Consider the following 18,619-nt stretch of genomic DNA (forward strand, 5'->3'; position numbering starts at 1 on the left):
ACTAATACGACCCAGCATCTACCCGGGCAGATTAATAATACTAAACCAAGAAACCAAAAAGAGAAAAAAAACAACCAAGAAACCAAATAGAAAAAAAAAAAAAAACAAAGCAAAAAACTATCAAAATAAACTAAATCACTCATCGCCTGCAGCCAAAACAACCCTTCTCCACCTTCCCCAACGAGCCCTTCAAGCCAATTTTTATCCTATCAAAGGCCGCCAACTCCACTCCCTCCAACTTAACAGCCCCCAAAAGCCCCCCACCTTCCTCTAATCAGGTTGCTTATTTGTTCTGGGACGGAAGCTCTTCCATCAAGCAATCCTTGAACAGCTGTAATTTTAATCGTACGTTTTTATTTATTTATTTATTTTTAATTTGTGGATCTCTGAGCTGTGTATTGGTTTTTGTTGTAAATTTGGTTTTATAGTTTTGTTTAAAGTTTTAAATATGCTGGGTAATTAAATATATAAACTATTTTAATTTTGAGTTTGCCAATGTTTTATTAATTTTTTACATCATAAATTTTTGTTAGGGAGGGGCAATTTGGTGATTACATGGTTTGCAGGGTGTCAGGATCAGGAACCAAAATCCATTAACAGCCAGCCACAAACGATGAAACGAAGGGTGGAATATTGATGGTTCTTTAAAGTGAGGGTACCGGGACTTTAGGCTAAACTTTGGTTAGGTATATGTAATTCAGCCGTATCATATGTAACTGATAACTCGAATTGCTTACCGGAGGTCACACAGCAGCTGTCCCTTCTTCATCCGACACCAAGCAGCACCGCCGTCGCTGTCGCCGCATTGCCACGAAGAGAACCGACATCGTATCTTCCACTTCACTTCGCGGCAACGCAGCTTTTGGCGGATTCGTCCGCCCTCGCTGGCGCTTGGAATCTCTGAAAACGGTGAGGTTTTTCATTTCCATAAAAAAAAAAAAAAAGTTATTTGTATTTAAAAAAGACCATAACCTGAGGAAAAATAAAAAAAAAGCTCTCTTCACTTTCAATTTTTGCCTAAAAAGCCCAAATTTTGTTTTTGAATTTGGGATATTTTTACTTTACTTTTATTTCAAACAGGTTCTTCTATCTTAATACAAACCTTGAATATGAGACTTGCTAGCAGCTGTATAAAACTGAAGCCACTTCTTGTATTCTCTCCAACTCCTCAGCGCATTGACAAAACCCTCGCATTTCGAAACCAAAGCAGAACCAGAAATTTAGGGTTTTCGCGTTGGAAATCAACGATGACAGAGCCAGTGGTGGTTCAAGTGAAGGAGAAGATTGAGTTAACGGAAACGGAGAAGAAGATATTTGATAGCCTTCTCAACACTCTTCGCCACTTTAATCTCAAAACCGAGCTTCGAGTAGCTGGTGGCTGGGTCCGTGACAAGGTTGAGGACTCGTTATATATTATTAAATTTGCTTTTCATTGAAATTAAATTTAAATTTTGTAGCTTTAATTTGTTGTACTTTACAGCTTCTGGGGAAAGAGTGTTATGACATTGATATTGCGCTTAACAACATGTTGGGAAGTGAATTTGCGAATAAGGTGGCTGAGTATGTGGCGTCCACGGGTGAAAAGCCGCCTTCAGGCTTAGGGGTTATTCCAAGGTACACCATTTGTGTTTTTCTTTCTTTTGTGCTAAGAATTGACATAATGTATGATATATCTTAGTGATTAATCTCTTAGTTCAGTTCTGTTAATTTTTTTAGAGTTGATTTTTACTCTGTAGGGTTTCTTAATTCCTACTCAAAATAAGTGGATTGATATTGAATAAAAAATATAATGGAAACTGAAAACTTTCTTGAGAATTTACAAAAACTTTCTTGAGAATTTACAAAGAAGCGTTTTTTAAATTTTGATGTGATACAGACATACATATGGATAGTTTTATTGTTTGTTTAAATTCTGGAGTTTTGTTGTGAGACATTGATAAAGCATCACTATTAACAAAGAAGCGTTTTTTAAATTTTGATGTGATACAGACATACATATGGATAGTTTTGTTGTTTGTTTAAATTCTGGAGTTTTGTTGTGAGACATTGATAAATCATCACTATAAACCTCTTGTTAATATAGTATTTATAAGAATTTTTGGCATATAAAGTTTATATGTCCTCGTTGGCCTAATTTGCTTCTTGTTGTCAGTTGAATATGAATTATTTTTCATCTTTTTCTGATTACTGTGGTATGTTTTTGTCCTTTGCTTGACGTATAATTATCAGTGAGGGCTTTTCCTTCCCTATTTGTTTCTCCCTTTTCCATTTAAAAATATCCTTATTCCGGTCTGAGTATATATATATATATATATTTTTTTTTTTTTGGCTTATGCATATCCATGTTCATATCATTGAATATGTTTTTTGGATACAATTTTTCAGGTAATGATTTTAACAATGGAATTATGGATGTTAAGCTTTTGAATCTTGTGTGCTGTTTCGTTACTTCTGGACAATTTACTGTTTAATTTCAAACTTTCAGTAACCCAGATCAGTCCAAACACTTAGAGACGGCAAGGATGTACCTTTTTAATTTATGGATTGATTTTGTAAACTTAAGATGTGAAGACTACAGCGAGAATAGCCGCATTCCAACAATGGTAAACTGTTAATCACATTTTCAACTTCTGTTACTTTGTTACTCATTTTTGCCTAAATATATCTATTCAGTGCTTAGAAGCTTTTTGCTTTATTATACTCTCTTAAAACTTTTTATAATACCTTACTGCCATCATTTCTGCTTTCTCAATTTGGAATGCTTTTATAAGGCATAGATGAGGATTTAGTAATTGGTAAATTAGTTTATTTATTTTATTATACTTATGGTTTCTTTTATTTTTTCAAAGGTCTTTCAAGCTTCATTATTTTGTGGATGTTCCATTGTCGTCAATGAACTTTTCAAGGATATTCTTTTCACAATTATGCATTTGCAATCTCTATAACATTTGCATATCCAATTATATTTGGTAAAGATGAAGAAATGAAATCTGATCTTTGATGATGAAATGACTAAGTTTACTCATGCCTCATCGCAGAAATTTGGCACAGCAGAAGAAGATGCTTATCGAAGGGATCTGACCATTAATAGGTATCTTTTCTTTCCTGTGTAGGATAGGTGGCTAAATCTCTATACTGGAAATTAAAAGCATACCATTTATATTGGTTTTTAAAAGTGATCATCACTCTGAATAATTCATGTCTTGTTAATATTTTGCTTTACTTGGTAGAACTCATTAAATGCTTAGAATTTGTCTGTTGTAAATCATTCCTTTGGTTGTATACAACTTCCTTGGACTTCTTGTTATACATACTTTAAAGGTAATTCCATATTATTGTAATAATGGGGTTTACTTTTCCTTCGGCAGCTTGTTCTACAATATCAACACGAGCTCTGTTGAAGATCTTACTGGAAGAGGTTGATATGTACTTTTATTTGCTTTTATCTTTTCAAGAACTACTTGTCCACAGAGTTAAAACTTCTCGTTATTATTATTTTGCCTTACCTATAAAACTTTTTCAGGAATTGAAGATCTAAAATCTGGAAAAATTGTGACTCCATTGCCTCCAAAAGCTACATTTTTGGATGACCCCCTTCGAGTTCTTAGAGCTATTCGTTTTGGTACTTTCTCAATTTTTCCAAATAAATTTTAGTTATGTGCCTTTATGTCTAACACAGCGTTCACCATTGGCCTTTTTCCCTTCCACTGCATTTTTTAACTAAATCAGTTGGTGATTATATAGGTACACACACAGATGTGCACATCAAGAATTAGCAAAAAAATATTACATACTGCAAGATTTCATTCAAATATCTGGTTGCATTGAGCCCAAATTGGACTATTTGTAATGTGAATGTTGAGAACTGGTGTTGGATCTTAAGGAAGGTATTACTGCGATCCAGTAGTTGTTTCTTACCAAGACCGTGACCTGGCATCAGTCACCTGAATGACAAAATTTTCTTAGCCTTGATATTAAATATCAAGTTCTTGTTTTAGATATTGCTTTTCTGATGGCTAATGCTGTGTAGGCAAGGCGACACTGTTGCACGTGGTGAACATTGAGTGAATGCCTATCATAATTTAACCTTAGCATTTCATTACCAATCTTGTTGTACTGCATAAGGTTCCTGGTACACCTTATGATTGAATTTGGCTGAATGATTTCACCATTTTCCTGCTTGTTTACTTGTTTTTATACTCAAACTTGCTTGTTTGTTTTCGTATTAGGTGCAAGATTTGGATTCATACTAGATGAAGAGCTAAAAAAAGCTGCTGCCTGTGATGAGGTGAAAGCTGCTCTTGCAGCCAAAATTAGCAAAGAGCGCATTGGAACAGAAGTATGTTCATTGTCAATTTTCAGATGGTAGTTTCTAGGAATATAATATGATTTCTGGGAACACAAGTTCATGTAGATTATGAGGAATTTTAATTGGTTACAATATGTAGTGTGAAATTATTATTTAATTATTTGCTTGTTTCTATTTGTTTGTGCAGATTGATCTCATGGTCTCTGGCAATCAACCAGTTAAAGCACTGACCTACATTTGTGATTTGACACTTTTTTGGATTGTCTTTAATCTTCCTCCTAAATCTGAGCCTGCAGTATCAGATGGATGTGATAGGTATGAATTGTTCAAAATTATCATATATCATAAGATCTGTCCTTGGTAATCTTTTTTGAATTGTGAATTCACTGGGACATAAATTTTTCAAGAGGTTGAGATCAAACTGAAAAAACTGAAGACCAGATCAGAGTTTGTAATTTTCAAATGATGTGGTGTACTGTGACAATGGCAGTAAATTAGACATTATATCAACTTTCTTTCTTAAATCTTTTAATCTTTTTCATTGAATTTATATGTTGTCTGAGAGGTTTAAAATTGTTTCCCGTGTATGTCAGTATGTGGTGCCAAGAGCCCTTATCTTTTAATATTTAAATTTTTAATATTACTCTTATCTTCTCAATTCTTTGCAATCTGTTTCTCTCTTATTTTTGTCTCTTCTACTATTTCTCTCTCTCTCTATTTTGATTGCTTATCTTTATCTTTCTTTTTGTCCTTTGTTGTCTGAAATCACTTTGTACTTGGTTTTTATTTTGTTGAAGCGGGATCTTGAGAATATGTTGCATTAGAAACATAAGTACAGGATTCCAAGTTATTAGTACTTGTGTCGTAAAGATATTGCTTCTATTGATCTCTTTTAACTCTTATATTAGCAATTTGTTTTCCATTTCTGTGGCATGTTTTGTTCAAGAATTCAAAATATTGATAATATTATCTGATGGGAAAACCCACTAGATTTTACTGATATCTTTCTTTTAATCATTTTTTATGTTCTTTATATTTTGCATCTTAACTTTTTTTCTTACTTGACTTTGCTTAGACAGTATCCTTCTAAGTATCAGTGTTATTGGGCCATGAGAATTTTATAGCATATGTAGTTTAGCTATTAACTAGATGGGTCTGTATCACACTTATAATCTTTTGTTTGCTTATATAGGCTTTGCATTGCTTACTTGGATGCTGCTTGGAACCTTACTCAATTAATCGGGTGTTCGAACTTAAGTGTCAGTGCTATCTTCCATTTTATATTTTTGTTCCATTTTGGTGGCAACTAATGCTGATCATGGTCTCAGTTTATTTTGCTTAATTTTATTCTTGCTTTCTAATGTTTTATATTTTTATATTTTATTGTATTAGGCTTTGAATTTACATATTCTTGTCATATGTGAATGTAGGATGAGCAAAGAAGGCTTTCCCTGTATGCTGCTCTATTTCTCCCATTCAAAGAGATCACATATAAGGATAACAAAGCCAAAAAGGTGTGTTTGTTTTCTTGTGCTGTAGCATTGATTTTCATTTATATACTTCCATGTTATATTTGGTGAGGTTTGACAATGTTTGCATTGGGCTTATACGTTTTACTTGTATATGTAGCTGGAATTATTTTGATGTTCATTAATATTTTATATCTGTAAACTGGCCACTTATTGTTTTTTCACTGCAGCAACTGTCACTAGGGTTCAAAATTTTTGGGAATTTATCATGAGTTTTGGACTTTGTGGATTTAATCTTAATAAGCTCTGGCTAAAGAGAATATCTGGAATTATAGAGTCCCTTTGACTGAACTTTGGTGAGCCTTTCCAATAAAAGTGTAAGGTCAACATTTGATACAAGGTAATATATGGAAGATTTTAAGCAAGAGATTAGAACTTTATTAATTGGGTGTTACCTTATTTTTAGTGGTCCTAAGTCCGTATTGATGCTGTAATTCATAAGGTGATGTCTTCTCTTGCAAGCATCTAGTTCTATTGAGAACTTTTTTTTTTTTTTTTTTTTTTTTTTTTTTTTTATTATTGGAAAACCGAAAAATTGTGTTAATATTAGAGAAACTACTTGCTATATTAACAAGAGACTTCTCTGAGAGGGGGACAAAAAGCTAATGCAAATTTTCGCAAAAAAAAAAAAAAAATCAGTTCACAATATATTAAGCAATATGAACAAAAAATTGAGGTATATTGCTCCTGGCAACTTCTTGCAACATCAGCCCAAGAGGCCAAGACTCTTCCAGTTGATATGTATAGAAAACAAAGAAGAATCTGAATGCCTTGAATAAGCTCTGGATTGAACTGCCTTAACCAAAAGTCTGCCACTATAGTAAATAAGAGAGGGAGATAAGGGTGCATGTAATGAATGGTGGGTATAAAGTTTTAATATTGATATCTATGCTTTTATATCTCCACATGAATTCACAAAATCTCTTTCGTTTGCTGCTTAAAAGAATACTGATATCTGTGCTTTTACATCTAAGCATCAATTCTCAAAATCTCATTTATCTGCGGCTTAAAGGCTAAACCTCTATCCTTCATGCAGATGCCTATTGTCAACTACATTTTCAGGGAGTCTCTCAAGCGAAAAGCCAGTGATGCTGAAACAGTATGCCTAAATATACTTTCTTCTTATTTCTTAATTTTGCATCTTTGTCCTAAAGTGTACTTTGTCAACCTGTATCAAGACTTCATGAATCTCTAGCTGTATTATAAATTAGGTTTTTCTTTTCTTTCTAGGTAATAAACATTCACAAGTCATTGGAGAAATTCTTATCCTTGATTCCATATCTTGTATCCACTGAGGACGTCAAACTTATTGAAGTTGATTGGGGTAGAGAATTGGTTGATGATTCTGTTCCTTTGAAACTGCGAGTTTTGACAGGTATGAAGTTGCTGATGTTAGTAATTTTGAAAGGGTCTTGCTTTTAGTTGTCTCCTGGATCTTGGTGGTCCAAGAAAATTTATTAAGCAAGAAAAATAACGCCTAGAAAGGGGTAGGGTAGTAATAAGCCTAACCTATCAGAAGAAGCCTATATAAAAGCATAAAGGGAGAATTATAAAGATGCCTGTGATGCAACAATTTTAATAATTCTACATCTGGGAAACCCTAAAAATCTTGCATGATGTAGAAGCAATTTCCATGGGGGAAGACCCCACTATTAAAAGTGCTAGATCAACTAAAAATTATCCATAAGGATTTTCCTCCTTAAAGATGTGCGTAAACCTGACTTTCATTTGACCAATCAAAAAAGAATAATTATACCATGATTCAGACCTTTCATGGAGATTGAAAAGTTTCACTAGTAAAACATTGAATAGCTGACATGGAAGTACTTTCAAACATGTCCTCTTGAAGTTGACATTTTGATCAATTATATTATTCAGGAGTTATCTTTTTAAGATTCCCTTTCCAATGTATTCATAAGATTATAGAGGTTCATAAGATTATAGAGGCATATATAATCATATTAGTTGCCTTGATGAATTCCACATTTTACTATTTATATATTTCTGATACAAAGTAAAAAGATGTGTATTAATGATGAAGCAGAATGACAGAAGTGGACTAGGTTTTTATGATAGCAAAAACAAAACATTTTTTTCTTGTACAGGATCTCTTGACGTGATATTTGCATAATTATTGTATTTCTGTTGTTACAAGCACATTTTCTGGCATGGTATACCTTGAGTTACATATATTCCTTGTGGCTGACTTCTTATTTCTTATTTATGCAGGATTTCTTCTCAGAGAAATCAAAGATTTTTGGCGAGTTGCCTTGTTAATGTCTACCTTGTTATATCCCACTGATGTTGACCATACTGATGATATTCTAAACGAGCACTTTCAACTGGACAAAAGACGAGATTTATTTGAGGCAGTTGAGAATGCGATTTCTAAACTAGGTATGGCCAATGCTCCTTTCTATAGTCCTTACAGTTCGCTGTTAATTCATACTTGGTAGTACTTGTTTGACCCTCCAGAATATGGATTACTAAATATATTTTTTTATTTTGTACTTGTAACCCAAAAGTTTAAGCAATACAATTCATTGATGCTTAAGCATAGCCACTGTGTGAGTAGCCAGCTAGCAATTTAGATAGTTGCTATGATAGCTTAATATTAAAAAAACAAAAAAATGTTTTAAATTGGTTTTAGAATACGATTACATTGAAGATGAAAATATCCATTAGAAGATTGAAATCAATGGATGACCCTTTATTTGCTAGAAATGAAATGTACAACATGGTGACGAATTATAGCAAACAAGCGCGATGCTTGATATTGTATATGAACAAAATTTCAACATGTCTTATCTGATGTTCAAATTATGTCGAAATGCAGGTCTTGAGAAAGTGTGGGACGTGAAACCTTTGGTTAATGGGAAGGAGATTATGAGTGTTTTGCAGCTTAAATCTGGAGGGCCGCTTGTTAGGGAGTGGGTAAGGCAATCTTTATGCATCTAAGAACCAAAAAAAGAAAAAAAGTTTTGAAGTTTCAAATGCTAATTAATTCTTTACTTTGCAGCAACAAAAACTGCTTGCATGGCAGCTTGCCCATCCCTCTGGGACTGCTGAGGACTGCCTTGACTGGATGAAGGAAACTCACTCAAAGCGTGTAAAGCTTGAGTCTGGCAATTCTGTTGATTGATCTAAAGCTATAATTATTAGCGTTTGTTCTTTGGATTACACATTTATTTTTTGAGATATTGAGGCTGGATAAACATTTTGAAGGCCGCTAACATCCATAGAGTCTTGATGCCAAAGTTTATTACATTTGCAGTGAGATTGGATTGGAGTCATCTTACGGCAAGAAGATTTTATCTTCCTATGGGAGTAAAGGAGGCAAGGAAATAGAAAGAATTAGGTTAATGTGTGAATTAACAATCTTGTATAGATTCTCAAAATCTGTCCATAAACTTATATTAGAATGTGGCAGTTCAGATTCTACATGAATTTCGTAGTGTCCAGTTTAAAATATAATTACTATTTGATTTGGTTGTTGACTGTGAACAGAAGGCATATGAGAAGCCTTGGGTGGCCAGAATTATTATCTGCTGAAAAGAGAAAAAATAAAAAAGTTGGCTATATATATTAACAATAAGATTGCCAGATTGGGTTTTTTGTGTGAAATTCGGTAAGATGGCTTCAGCCTCACATGCTGATTTGAAAAAGTTAAAACTTAAAAGAGAAGGAAATTGCCCTCCTTCCCGGAAGATGACTAAATAATGAAATATGAAATCTTAATTTGTTTCCATCACATAAACTCATGTTAATTACTTAATTAACTCTGTCAACATTATTGATCTTGGCTAATAAAAAGAGAAAAATGGAAGCCATTTTTTCTACTTCCATTTTTCTAAGAAATGTCAACCCTGTAAATTACCTAATGACAACATTACATAATTAAGTTTCAATTTTGAAGAAGTATTAGGCAAGGTTTTAAAACCTGACGCGGGGGGTGACCCGTTCCAACGATCAAGTCACAGGTTAACCGGTCTAACTGGTGGTTTAACCAATGGTTTGATAGGTTTAATATCTAGCAAACACACCCCTAATAAATACCATCAGCTCCTATAAGTTTAAAATCTAGCAAACACAACCCTGATCAAATGCAAATCGACGATGACACACAAGGAAGGGTAGATTAGGTGATGGGGAGGACGAATCGGCAGTTAGCAAGTTGAGGCATCGCCAAAAAATGACAGATCAGTGGTGGAAGTCAATGGTTGCAATGGCTTTTTTTGGCGAGATGACTATAGATCTTTGTGAATGACGACAATGGAGCTTGGGAAAAGGTAGATCAATGACTGAGGAGGCCTATCAATATCGGGAAATGGAAGAAAAATTGTTGAACGATGAAACATTATGCGATGGCGGGAGATGAAGCGTCACTACCCCGGAGAAAGTCAGAAGGTGGTTTTCGACAACAAGGGAAGGTGGAAGGTCACTGGAAAAGGGGAGGTCATCGTCGATTTGCATTTGGCCAGAGGGTGTGTTTGCTAGATTTCAAACTTGAAATAGTTAAAGAATAACCCGACTCGGAGAAGGCCTCAGGTCTCGGTCCAATCGGTCCAATCGGCCGGGCTGGTCCGGGTTTTAAAACCATGGTATTAGGTATACAATCCCATATGAATAGATTATGCCACTAGGTAAATTCGTGTGATAAACCATTGAATTTTGTTATCTTACATGATTAGAAATTTCATGTGTATCTTATGCTATTTATTGCATATTATTTTCCAATATCATTTACCTTTGAAGAAAGCATGTAGATGACATGATGTGAAATTTACCATTTGGTATGTGTACAAATGATAGGTACGTTTCTGCCACCAAAGAATGCCACACATCTCATTGTGTTATCCTCAATTTCAATTTCAAAAAATGTATGATTCACTTAAATATCGAATTAATGTATAAATGATGTAATTATATCATTTTTGGATAGATTAATTAAATAAAACTTGTGAGTGTGTTGCATTACGTAATTAACATTCAAAATTATTTTTCTCCCTCTTTTCCATAGTCTTTTTAATTTATCATTTTTTTTTTTCCATTTTTAAGAAGGATTAATAACTCAATTTCGCCATTGTTGCTAAGTTGAAGCTTTCAGTTGGTTAAGTTTTGTTTTTGTATCGTTTTTTACTGTGTGAAAGGAAGTTGCTTGGAATTTGATTTGAAAAAAAAGTTATGGGTCAGATTGGGCTGGGATTTTGTGTGTTGATTTGTGTGAGAAGATTGTGGTGAGAAGGTTGAGTGTGATTCCGACTAATTTGCATCCGGCTAGGTGTGATTTGAGCGGAATCACCCTTGGCTAGGTGTGAATCGGCTGGAGTCGCACCCAACTCTATTTTTTTTTAGTTTTTAATTTTTTTAGTTTGGCTAAGAATTTGGATTTGGATTCAAATAGTAAAAAATATTTTCATCTTTATACTGATTATACTGTGTCAGAGTTAAGATATTTTACTAATAGATCTTGATGGCGGGTGAGAAGGTGTCGTTTTAAGGCTTTTCGAGTGGGAATGTGTGTTTAGGCCAAACCTCATGTGGAAAAATGTCGTTTATTCTTTTGGAGATTGGGATTCCGATTCTAAAGAGTAAAATTATATTATTGCTGCCACAGCAATAAGTAAAAAAAAAAAATATTTTGAAAATAAAATAAAATTTCAAAGACAGATTAGATAGTCGAAGAAAGAAAAGAAGATGAAACCAAAAAAAAGTTAAGTGGGAAACAACTTTCATGGAAAGTTCACGCAATTGCAGGCTTTTATAATTTTGAGTCAAAGAAAGAAAAGAAGATGGGACCAAAAAAAGTTAGTGGGCAACCGCTTTACGAAAAGTTCTGCAATTACAGGCTTTTATAATCTTGGGTGGGAAAATGCCGTTTATTCTTTTGGAAATTGAGTAAGATGGCTTCAACCTCACATGCTGATTTGAAAAAGTTAAAATAGAAAAGGAAATTGCCCTCCTTCCTGGAAGATGACTAAACAATGAAATATGAAATCTTAATTTATTTCCATCACATAATGTTATGTTAACTCTGTCAACATTATTGATCTTGGCTAATAGAAGGAATAAAATGGAGGCCATTTTTTTTCTAAGAAATGTCAATCGTGTAAATCACCTAATCACAGCAAACCTCCGTACTTATGAGAATGGCAACCGAGAGGCCTTATTAGTTAATGAAATGTAGAATTAACGAGTTTTGAAATGTTTTCATCTCTTTTGTTTAAATTCCAAGCTTTTTATAAAACGAGAAAAATAAATAGAAGGTGGATAAAAAAGGGATGGACAATAGACTGACAGTAAACAAAGCAAGAAATTAAAGGATATGTTGATGGCCCCAAACTTAGAAATAAAAATAATACTGTACTAACAATCTTCTCTTATAATTTTGAGTGATAGCTCGTAATTGGTCAGTTCATAATAGATCTCATATGAGTCTCGTATAGGTTCTATTAATTAATTGTGAATTGACTAATTAAAAACTATTACGTTAGAATTATAAAAAAAACTTATAAAAAAAGTTGTCGATCTAACATTACTCAGAAAATAATAGTATAAAAACTGTATCATTAAACAATAAAACTATACTTACTCACAATTTTACTAACCATCTTACTATCCTGATAAATATAATGGCATAGTATAGCTATTATGTATATGATACCTATACTATGCCATTATATTTTTCAAGATTGTAAGATGATTAGTAAAATTATGAGTAAGCATAGCATTACTCACCATTAAATATATTATATTCAATTAAGGATTTTTTTATTTCAATACCAAAAAGCAAATCTAGCAATAGAAAAGGATGAGACACAATACCCACATCATAGTATTAAATTGAAAGAAAATTAATGGTACGGAAACAAGTTTGAATGCCAATAAAAAAAGCAGATGGCCCCTCCCTGTCGGTGCCCATTGTCTTTCCTTCTCCAACACGCTTACAGAGCATTGACTGAAGTCAACGTCAATTACTTAATTAGTTGCTTTGCCATTCTAAAGTCTTGTAACGCCGGGCCAGTGAACATTTCCCAAATCTACAAACACTCTGATTGCTTCAACCCAAATCCGATGGCTTCTTCGTCGTCTTCTCCTACTCAAGAAAAGTACGATGTCTTTCTTAGTTTTAGAGGTGAGGATACTCGCAAAGGTTTTACCAGCCACCTCCATGCTGCTTTGTGTCGAACAAAGATTAAAACTTTCATCGATGATGAACTTAAAAGAGGAGATGAGATTTCACTCTCTCTTTTGAAGGCAATTGAAGGATCAAAGATTTCAATTGTCATTTTCTCTAAACACTATGCTTCTTCTCGATGGTGCCTCGATGAACTCGTGAAGATCATGGATTGCAACAAGATGCATGGTCAGATTGTGATTCCAGTTTTCTATCATGTAAATCCATCAGATGTAAGGAAGCAAACCGGGACTTATGGAGATGCTTTTACTGAGCATGAAGTACGATGCCGGCAGAGCGAAGAGGTGTTGCAGAGATGCAGGAGTGCTTTGACGGACGCAACCAATCTATCTGGCTTTGATTCAAATGTCGTTAGGTGAATGCTTTCGCTTGATATTATTTTCTCAATGAAATTCAACTCTTTTACATATACATGCATATACAATTACTATTGGCTTTTTTATTTTTATTTTCAAGATAAATATATATATACTTCTGTAGTTTGATGAAGACACAACAAAATAGCTTAAATAAAATTTCTAAATCAGAAATCGTTTGATATCTAAATCAGAAATCTTTTCATAAGGCAATATCGTAAATTCAATAGTAGACAGTCGTTATATTTTAGCATCAAATTTTATTGTACTGAGCTTTGAGATATGGAATTAGATAGATAATAAAATTTTTATCACTATGTTGAAAATTTTAAATTATATCATTTATGAATTTCGCCCTCCCTCACTTGAATTTCTAGCTCTGTCAGTACATTTAATTGATAACCAAACAACCAATAATTTCTTGATAAAACGTTGTATTTAGGTTTATTGCATAAGCTTTATATGCCATAAGCTCTTCTCTAAGAGTTCCGACCAAACGGGTCCATATATAGTTATGTGATAACCGTAAAATATGGACTTTAATTATTATATGATGTAAATAAAAAGGTTTGGATTGTGTAATCAAATAAATTTAATTGTAATCAAGCCCAAATTTTTTTATTTTCAAGTATGGACAAAAGTGGGCTATTGGAACTTGGCTTTGTCTTTATTTCTCTAACATTTAAATTCACGCTTGTTGTTTTCTTTTTACTTTTTGTTTCAATTTTAGGCTTGAATCAAAACTTATAGAGAAAATTGTTCAAGATATCTTGAAGAGATTGAAGAATATGTCTTCTAGTAATAACGAGAACTTGGTTGGAATAGCAAGGAAGATCCAGAAAGTTAAATCTTTATTGCCTATTGGGACGAATGAAGTATGCCAGGTAGGAATTTGGGGTATGGGTGGTATAGGCAAAACAACTCTTGCTAAAGCAGTTTTCAACGACATCTCAAGTCAATTTGAAGCTTCTTATTTCATTCAAAATGTTAGGGAAGCATCGGAAAAAGGTGAACTAAGTCACTTGCGAAAAGAACTTCTTTCTACAATATTAGAGGATGAACACCCCAATATAATGGATGCTTCCACAATAGAAAGACTTCGAAGGATAAAGGTTCTCTTTGTTTTTGATGATGTAACACATTTAAATCAAATAAATGAATTAATTGGAGGCCTTGAAAACTTGGGTTTAGGAAGTCAAATCATTATAACAACGAGAGATAAACAAGTGCTTGAAAGTTGTAGGGTGGATAATGCTACCATATATGAGGTCAAAGGATTATATAGTGGTGAATCTTTTTGCCTTTTTAGCCAACGTGCCTTCAAAAAAAACTATCCCATTGAAGAAGATTATATGGCGCTATCAAAAAGAGTAATAAATTATGCTAAAGGTGTGCCATTAGCTCTTGAAGTCTTAGGTTCTTTCCTACGTGGTAGGAAAAAACATGAATGGGAAAGTACATTGGAAAAATTAAAAATTTGTCCACACCAAGATATCCAATCAGTGTTAAAGATAAGTTATGACGGATTGGATGATGAAGAGAAAAAAATATTTTTAGATGTTGCATGCTTCTTTAATGGATGGGATGAACATCTAGTTCGTAAATTCTCTTCAAGTATTGGATTAAGGGTACTTATTGATAAGGCTCTCATAACTATTTCACGGGAAACCATAAGAGTACATGATTTACTTCAAGAAATGGGCAAGGAAATTGTTCAGAAAGAATCCGTAGATGAACCGGGCCGACGTAGTCGATTGTGGCGTGATAATGATGTCTACGGTGTACTAAAAAAGAATAAGGTAAATACAAAAAAAAAAATATTTTTCAGTTTCAGTTTTTTTTATCATTTTCAAAATCTAGAAAAATAATATCTAGGAGATTATTATTTTAATTTTTCCTTATACATCTTCATGTGGTATTGAGATTGGGATTGGGAGGTATATATTTAAACTATTATTAGAAGTCTTATGTTCCTTTCTTTATCGAGAAAACAAAAATTATGGGAAAAAGGCATTGTAAAAGAAATTTTTGACGTCAGTAGCTTCTCTGCACATATTAGAACGAGTGTTCTTATTATCAATTCTTATAGTACTCTTTTAGTACCCATCTACCTTTTGCTCGATCAAATTTTATGCTACATCTATAAGGAATTAGTATACAGCCAAAGGCAGGCCAAAGCAGAGTGATGTTTGTTTGCAAACAAGGAATTTTGATTTGTCTTACCAGTTATCTTTCTTATTCCGATGATTTTTTTTGCTTTTTCTTTAATTCATAAAATCAGAAGATGAGATTAAAAATAGTTTGAAGAGTCAGAGTTAAGAAAAACTGAGCATAAGAGATTACAAAATTGGTATTTTTGAAATGATTAGATAGAATTTATAAAACCTAAGTTTTTTAATTAATCTTATTTAAATTGGGGCTTAGAAAGAGATTTGGTGGGGTTCAAATAACACCACTCTTTAATATTTCTTTATACATTAGTTCACATGGTAACAGGCTTGGGTGGTAGGTTTGGAAGGTATATATATATTTTTAAGTAATTGTGTTGTTAACTTATCATTTGATTTTGATTGTAGGGAACTGATAAAATACGAGGCCTTTGCTTTAATATATCTACAATGAGAGAGTTACACTTATATCCTCATGCTTTCTCAGAGATGGATTATCTAAGATACTTGATAGTAAATACAAGCAGCAATAGTAATGTGCATGGTTTTGAAGGCATCGAATTTGATTTCACAGAGTTGAGATGCCTGTTTTGGGATTCTTACCCTTTCACATCGTTGCCTTTGAAATTTGATCCTCAGAACCTTGTTGTACTTAGGATGCGTAAAAGCAATCTTGAACAACTATGGTCTGGTATCAAGGTATGTGTTGATTTCATATGACAATTTTCCTTTATAAATTTTAAATATTAGATTTTCTAATTTGTCCTTCTCATATCTTTTCTTATTTTATTTTATTTTATAGGATCTTGCTAATATAAAATATATTGACCTAAGTTACTCAGAACATCTACTTAAAGTCCCAGACCTCTCGGAGGCTCAAAATCTGGAGTGCTTGATTTTAGAAGATTGTACAAGTTTGTTTGAGATCACTCCTCCAACTCGGGATCTCAATAAACTTGTTAATTTGAATCTAAGAAATTGCAAAAGCCTTAGCAGTCTGCCAAATGGAATTCAATCAAAGTCTTTAAGAGAGGTTATTCTCTCTGGCTGTTCCAGTCTCAACACTGCTCCAAGGATCTCATGTAATATGGAGCGATTGTGTTTAGATGGAACTGCAATAAAAGAATTATCTTCTTCCATCGATTATCCTTCGAGGCTAGTTGAACTGAATCTTAAAGGTTGTTCAAGGCTTGAAAGTCTTCCAAGCAGCGTTTGTAATTTGAATTCCCTTAGACAGCTTAATCTTTCTGGTTTTTCAAACCTAAAGTTTGTTCTAGGGATCCCACGCAATATAGAAGAGTTATATTTAGATGGAACTGCGATAAAAGAGTTGTCTTCATCAATTGAGAATGCATCCAGTCTAGTAAGATTGAATCTAAAAAATTGTTCAAGCCTTGAGAGTCTTCCAAACGGCGTTTGTAAATTGAATTCTCTGAAATGTCTTTGTATCTCTGGTTGTTTGAAGCTTGATAGATTGCCCGAAGACATAGGAAATTTAGAAAGTTTGGAAGTGCTAGAAGCTAATGGAATTCCTTTAAGAGAAGTACCATCATCTCTGGGACGTTTGAAGAATCTTCATCATTTATCGTTTGAGAGATGTAAGAGTCAAGAGCTGAAGTCTCTATCGCCTATTTTACCAGGTTTTCTATTTCTAAGGAGATTAAATTTAAATCACTGCAGTCTTACAGAGTTACCCAATAATCTTGGACATTTGTCCTTCCTCACAGATTTAAAATTAGATGGAAACAATTTTGAGAGTGTACCGACAAGCATCATTAACCTTTCTGCTTTAAATCTACTTAGCATAAGGTTTTGTAATAGGCTTCAATCCTTACCAAAGCTTCCATGTAATATGCAAGAAGTAAAGGCAGATGGCTGCAAATTGCTGAAAGTATTATCTGGTATGAAAGGTCCGAGTGATGGATATTACTACGGGGAACTTAGCTTCATCAATTGCTTCAATCTAGATTGGAATGCAGTCAGAATGGTTTTGAAAGGTGCTCTGATGGAAGTTGAAAAGGTATGTTTCAGTCTATCTCATTAGCATATGATTCAATTTCTTCTTCTTTTATATAAATAAAAAGCATTATATTAAATTAACAATTTTTGAAGTAACAATTTTTAATGGTGCAGCTAAGAATTGGCGAAGATTATGTGGTTAGGCGGTCTATAAAAGAAAGAGCTGGCAGAGCTGGCAGAGGTTATATGGTTTTCCCTGGAAGTGAAATTCCAAAGAGAAAAGAAAGAGCTGGCAGAGCTGGCAGAGGTTATATGGTTTTCCCTGGAAGTGAAATTCCAAAGTGGTTTAACATTCAAAGTAATGGATCCTGCATTGAGCTGCTACCACGTGTTCGTGGGACAATGCCTTATAAGCTTCTTGGTTTTGTCTTTTGTGCCATCGTCGGAATTCCAAAAAACCATTGCGGTTTATCGACTGTTGGGTATGTGTTCCGTCTGCCATTCCAAAATCGCAGCGAGCCACTTGATAGTGCCCAATTTAACATTGGACATATTAAGTCGGATCACTTATTCGTGGGATATAGTTTCGGTATATCTGGATTTTCTCGATGGACTGGTACTGCGGAGGCCATCATCAATTTCTACAGTCCAAACGATCTAATAATAAAGAAGTGTGGGGTCCGTTTATTTGTCGGTGAACAGTTCCTTTCCCTAGACAAAATACGAGGTCATGTGTTGGACAATGTTCTGAGAATCGGACCGGACCGTTCGATCGGACTGAAGTGGATTAAACCGTTGTCGAGCCGCTGGAATACTGTAGTGTTGCAATCCAATCGCAGTCTAATCGCTGCTCAATCTTGCCGGATTCCGGCATCGTTCGACGTATAATTATTAAATTATTTTTATAGAATACGGTCCAACCGACCGATCCAACCGGTCAAACCAAAAACCGACCTCTTGAACGGTCATAGTTTGGCCCGGTTTTCAGAGCATTGGTGTTGGATCGCAAGGTAATTAAATAACATATATACTTCAATCGTTACATGACATAATTAATTATTTTCATGTCTACATCTCTACACTATTTTCATGCTTTATGA

At 33.8% G+C, this 18,619-nt stretch overlaps 2 protein-coding genes across 4 annotated transcripts; both read left to right on the forward strand.

The window, feature by feature from the left end:
• Positions 1-215: 215 nt before the first annotated feature.
• LOC116125272 (tRNA nucleotidyltransferase cca2) lies at positions 216-9,272 on the forward strand. 3 transcript variants are annotated; one of them, XM_031411009.1, is made up of 17 exons: positions 216-345; positions 534-909; positions 1,081-1,394; positions 1,481-1,614; positions 2,486-2,603; positions 3,039-3,091; positions 3,369-3,418; positions 3,524-3,622; positions 4,230-4,339; positions 4,497-4,624; positions 5,502-5,568; positions 5,740-5,823; positions 6,875-6,937; positions 7,069-7,213; positions 8,068-8,235; positions 8,675-8,772; positions 8,858-9,272. In XM_031411009.1, exons 3-17 carry the CDS (start codon positions 1,110-1,112, stop codon positions 8,978-8,980), a joined length of 1,725 nt encoding a protein of 574 aa, XP_031266869.1. In that variant the 5' UTR covers positions 216-345; positions 534-909; positions 1,081-1,109; the 3' UTR covers positions 8,981-9,272. The 3 variants fall into 3 exon arrangements, with proteins under 3 accessions (XP_031266869.1, XP_031266870.1, XP_031266871.1); XM_031411010.1 differs by having other exon boundaries at positions 1,127-1,394; XM_031411011.1 differs by having other exon boundaries at positions 1,173-1,394.
• A 3,640-nt stretch (positions 9,273-12,912) lies between these two features.
• Positions 12,913-18,407, forward strand: LOC116125299 (TMV resistance protein N-like). The gene is made up of 6 exons (XM_031411043.1): positions 12,913-13,391; positions 14,123-15,191; positions 15,969-16,259; positions 16,363-16,810; positions 16,871-17,580; positions 17,694-18,407. The coding sequence occupies exons 1-6, from the start codon at positions 12,913-12,915 to the stop codon at positions 18,405-18,407; spliced, it is 3,711 nt and encodes a 1,236-aa protein (XP_031266903.1).
• Positions 18,408-18,619: the final 212 nt, after the last annotated feature.

The sequence above is a fragment of the Pistacia vera genome, unplaced genomic scaffold (genome assembly GCF_008641045.1).
Source record: "Pistacia vera cultivar Batoury unplaced genomic scaffold, PisVer_v2 Contig162, whole genome shotgun sequence".
NCBI classification, from domain to species: Eukaryota; Viridiplantae; Streptophyta; class Magnoliopsida; order Sapindales; family Anacardiaceae; genus Pistacia; species Pistacia vera.

Excerpts from the sequence above, each read along its gene's own strand:
- LOC116125272 (XM_031411009.1), top strand. The coding sequence starts at position 1,110 with ATGAGACTTGCTAGCAGCTGTATAAAACTGAAGCCACTTCTTGTATTC. Across the intron at positions 3,623-4,229 it reads TCTTAGAGCTATTCGTTTTG|GTGCAAGATTTGGATTCATA; the intron begins GTACTTTCTCAA and ends TTTTCGTATTAG. Across the intron at positions 6,938-7,068 it reads AAGCCAGTGATGCTGAAACA|GTAATAAACATTCACAAGTC; the intron begins GTATGCCTAAAT and ends TTTTCTTTCTAG.
- LOC116125299 (XM_031411043.1), top strand. The coding sequence starts at position 12,913 with ATGGCTTCTTCGTCGTCTTCTCCTACTCAAGAAAAGTACGATGTCTTT. Across the intron at positions 15,192-15,968 it reads GTGTACTAAAAAAGAATAAG|GGAACTGATAAAATACGAGG; the intron begins GTAAATACAAAA and ends TTTTGATTGTAG. Across the intron at positions 16,260-16,362 it reads AACTATGGTCTGGTATCAAG|GATCTTGCTAATATAAAATA; the intron begins GTATGTGTTGAT and ends TTTATTTTATAG.